Below are 4,545 nucleotides of genomic sequence, written 5' to 3'. Positions count from 1 at the left end.
AATCACGAATAACAGTGTTAAGAAACCCAACATGTGTATCAACCGTATCAATTAAATTGATACCAACTTAATCAGTACCAATTACAATTGGTTGGTAGTATTGTACCAATTATGCAAACTTGGTTGATACACGACAGTGAAAGTTGCATACTACAGTAGTGCCATTATACCGATCTATTCAATTATTTGTTAGTTTTTAAATTTTGTATGTCTTGAATATTAAACTTTGTAGCTTTAACTATTTTGTTTGAATATTTGAATGTTTGCAAGTTTTTATTCGTTACAATTAAAAACCCTTAAACTTAAAAACTCAAATAGTCACTCAAAATTTGAACATAATAGCACGTTCTCATATATATATATATATATATATATATATATATATAACTTGAAGTTGGTACAAACCGATACCAACCAAAAAAATTAGTACCAAGCAGTACCAATTATAGTTGATTGATACACCATATAAAATTTTATGTACCAATTATAATTGATCGATACAGATACCCAAGAAAAAAACTTGACACCGTACCAAGCCATCACCGACTCCACAAACCTAAACCTTCTTAACATGGTACGCACATTGTACAATTTTCAAAGCACAAACACAAATAAAATCCAAAAAAAATAGCATTAAACCATGGCTGTCCAAGCAAAAGCAAAAGCATAAAAAGGATAGCATGGGCCAGACGCTATTTTAGGTCCTTTTTGTTTTTACCATTTTCATTCATCCATTATTTGCTGAATCATTTCCACATCAGATGAATAATTAAGACCCACAATCATATCTTCTTTTCTTTCCCAGAATCATATAAAAAGTTATGGTATTTAGTTTGAAATCATCATTCTAAGTGTTGTGGTTCAACAAATATGCACCAGATACATCAACTATAAGCAAAATCAATATGCATGACATTTCTTCCTCAAATCCACAAGAAACCCATTTCATTGCAACCCAAATGATTCACCAGAAACCCATTTGAAACAGATGAACAAAGTATCAAATCTGCAACCTAAAATGTCTCAAAATCGGTCGAATGGGACTTTTCCCACCAAACAAAACAAGAAACTGTATCAGGCTCTTATTACCTGCTGCTAACACTATCATTACTGCCTGATTCCATTTCATATTTAACACTATCATTACTGCCTGATTCCATTTGATATTTGTTAGCTTTTCACTGCAAGAAAAACAAATAATTTACATGTATAATAATAATTGAAAGAAAAGCTACAAACTTTGCAGTGTGTACTACAACGATATTAATATTAATATACCTGAAGGCTTCATCTGATATTTCTTTTACTGCACCATCAGAAAGCTTTTGTACAATCTCTTCATATGACCTAAAAGTCAACAAGTCTCAGCCCAAACTCGGACTTTTCTTCTTTGAACCATGGACCAGATGAGGTTTCAACTGGACCATTTTCAAGGACCACTGAACCATCAGAGACACCGGACCAGCTCTCTGATAACTGTTGTTCAGTCAAGATTGGCTGACCAAACAGCACAAACATGGGTTTTTTCTTATCTTTTTCTTCGTCATCATTGTTCTTCTTCGAGCAGCTGTTTCCTATGGTTAGCAAGCAAGAAACGTTTTCTTTCGTTGTTTCCATGAATCTTCTCAGAGGGTCATGATTCAGGATCCCAGATGGGAAAGACTGAGTTTTGTTATATTGATCAGATCCAAATTGAGAATTATGCCTGGCTCCCTGGATGCTAGTGGGAATGGGAATATTATTGGATGTGATTGGCAGTTGACAAAGGGGGAAATCGGGAGGTTGAGGGATTCGGAGCTTCTTTCTTGGAGGTGAAAAGGGTGAAAGATGAATGGCAGGTATGTTCGACACCATTTCAACCAACCATGGGCTTACTCGCTTCACATTTTGTAGCAAATCAGGTTCATCCCATGATACCTTAATCAAATTCACGAAAGAAAAACATCAAAGAAATTTACTAGAAGTTTCTCAATATGTTGAAAGAACCGAATGGTCTTAATCATAATAGCAATATAAACATTTAAGGAGCATGAATGATGTAAAAGATATATACAAGAAAATGATGGAATTTATACCTGGAGAAGCCTCCATGGAGAATTAGGCCAATGGATTTGATCATGGACATGAAGAGAAGAAATGGTGCCCATGAACCAGCTGATTCGTGATGAATCCTCTGTCTCAAAAGCCATCTTGAACCTCATCCCAGGACACCATTGAACCCTCATTGCAGCCTTGACAATCGAAGCTCTTACGCAAAACTCTGGAGTGCTTGCTCGTGGGTGGTAAAAAACCTCAAATGGCTGACCATTTACTGCTAGATTTGCAGCTTCTATCACAGATTCAACACTATATTTCCCTTTAGGATTCCTCAACACCTTGTAACTCTCCCCAGAAAACCCACCACCATATAGAGAGGAATCAAGAACACCCCTTTTTGCCCTACGAATTCCAATACAGAGTTCACCACTATCGGCTCTAAGAAACACAACAGAATCCCCAGCCACAAGCTTTTTATGGTTCACAAAGTTGCTCCAACCAGTGGTCAATAGATGGCGTCGTGGTGTCCCTCTGTAAATATGCCTAAACTTCCAAATCTGGCCATGAACGTCCTTGGCCAATATGGTCTGAACCGGTGGATCAGCCGTGTAATCCAACCTGGGAAATATTGTCTCAGCACAGTACCTGGGTACAGAGAATCCTCCACCATTGTTAGCATCTGATTGAGTCAATGTCTTTGCAAAAGATGTGGGATTTTCTTCATTCTTCTTCTTGTTTTGATCAAACCCTAAAATCCCATTATCATCATCATCATCATCATTCTGATTTCTCAAGGGAACAAGACCAATCTTAGCATAAACCTCATCTGTGTCCGCATCCGCCATGAATCTGAGGGCAGAAACTCGACACAGAATGAAAGATGGGATTCGTGGGAAATCCCCAAAATTCACATTCCCAGAGGCAGCATGTTCAGCATGGCCTTGAGGAAAATAGAAAACCTTGGAGTTTAATGGCGGCATTTGTACCATCCCACCAGCACAAGCATGCCATAACTGAGAATCCAAGCATTTATCCCCTTCATTCATGGGGGGTTTCACATAATTCATCACACTAATCATCGTCCCCTTAATCTAGAACACGAGAGAAGGCTGTAAAACCACAACAAAAAAAGGAATAAGTTTATGCAAAATCCACAATTCTCAAGCACACAATACAACATCAAACAATAAAAATCCCCTGTTTGATTACACTAGAAAATTCAACAAACAAACAATATATAACTCCTCACCTATTACAACATAATTTTGATTTTTTTAAACTAGTTTAATTACCCTCCTCCTAATTTATTAGAAAGAGGACACAACACAAAACAACAAAATCGCGTGTTTGGTTGCTATAGAAGACAACAGAAACTTGAGAATTCCCAAACAAAAAAAAAAAGTCCCATCTTCTGATCTATAACCACAAAACCATTGATTTTTGAAGTGGGTTGCAGCCTAATTCCCATAATTTCATGGCAATCAAAGAAAAGAAGATAAAACGAAACATACCTAAAAGCATGAAAAATGGAGACAGTCAAATCCAAATCTTCATAAAATCTGTTGAAATTTGGTTTTGAAAGTAGAGAGAGAGAGAGAGAAGTGAGTTGTGAATGGGTTAGGGGCAGTGGAATTTAAGGGAAAACAGGAGACAGAAACGGTCAGCTGAAGCTTGGTTGCCGACCGGACGGTGGGATAGAACAGACAAATATGGATCCTGGTTTATGCGCGCACACACACACACATAGATATACGTATATATATATATATATAGATAGATAGATACATACAGAAATAGCGAAAGAGAAGGTTGAGAGATAGAGATGACTTCAAAATACCAGACCTCCAACTATTTCGCTTCCTTCTCTATATACTTTTTTATTTTAAAACCAAAATAAAACATATATCAATTTCTTTTTTCTAAATATATATATTCTAATAAAATATAACATTTTAATTTATTTAGAGTATACTAGAAGAGTACTTACGTAGTGTAATGAAATAAATATTGATTTTAATGTTTAGTTTTTATTTTTTGTCTCTATCAATATAATACGATTTTATGTGGTTTTGAGAAAACGATAATGTTTTTATTTTTAAATAAAATATAAATTTGAAAATACTATAAAATTTTGAAAAAAAAAATGTATCGATATCAGTATCAAATTAATCTTTTTAAAAGTTCTTATGTTTTGATGTAATTTCCTTAATTCAATTTTTTTAATTATAATTTAATTTAGGTTTAGTTAAAAAGAAATTTAATTTAGRTTTAATAATATAATTTTTTATAAATATAATAACTAAAATAGTCTGTTAGAACTGAATGATTATTCTAATTATATTTTAGATTTTTTATATTTAAAATGAGATATTTATCTAATATTTGATTATATTTATCCGCAGTTAGTTACACGAATTCAAATATGAAACTTTAATAAGTTATACTTATACACAATTTACTTATAATCTTAAATTTTAAGTAATATGGATCAATAAACAGTATTTCGTG

General features: G+C 34.1%; 1 protein-coding gene across 1 annotated transcript; it reads right to left on the bottom strand.

Annotated features, from left to right (window-relative positions):
• Positions 1-915: 915 nt before the first annotated feature.
• LOC112508461 (auxin response factor 18-like) lies at positions 916-3,763 on the bottom strand. The gene is made up of 4 exons (XM_025113072.1): positions 3,549-3,763; positions 2,076-3,146; positions 1,279-1,917; positions 916-1,181 (listed from the first exon to the last, which is right to left on the bottom strand). The coding sequence occupies exons 2-3, from the start codon at positions 3,114-3,116 to the stop codon at positions 1,348-1,350; spliced, it is 1,611 nt and encodes a 536-aa protein (XP_024968840.1). The 5' UTR covers positions 3,117-3,146; positions 3,549-3,763; the 3' UTR covers positions 916-1,181; positions 1,279-1,347.
• Between the last annotated feature and the right edge of the window lie 782 nt (positions 3,764-4,545).

Source organism: Cynara cardunculus, assembly GCF_001531365.2.
Source record: "Cynara cardunculus var. scolymus isolate 2C chromosome LG 3, CcrdV1, whole genome shotgun sequence".
NCBI lineage: Eukaryota > Viridiplantae > Streptophyta > Magnoliopsida > Asterales > Asteraceae > Cynara > Cynara cardunculus.
This window is presented reverse-complemented; position numbering and strand designations above follow the sequence as displayed.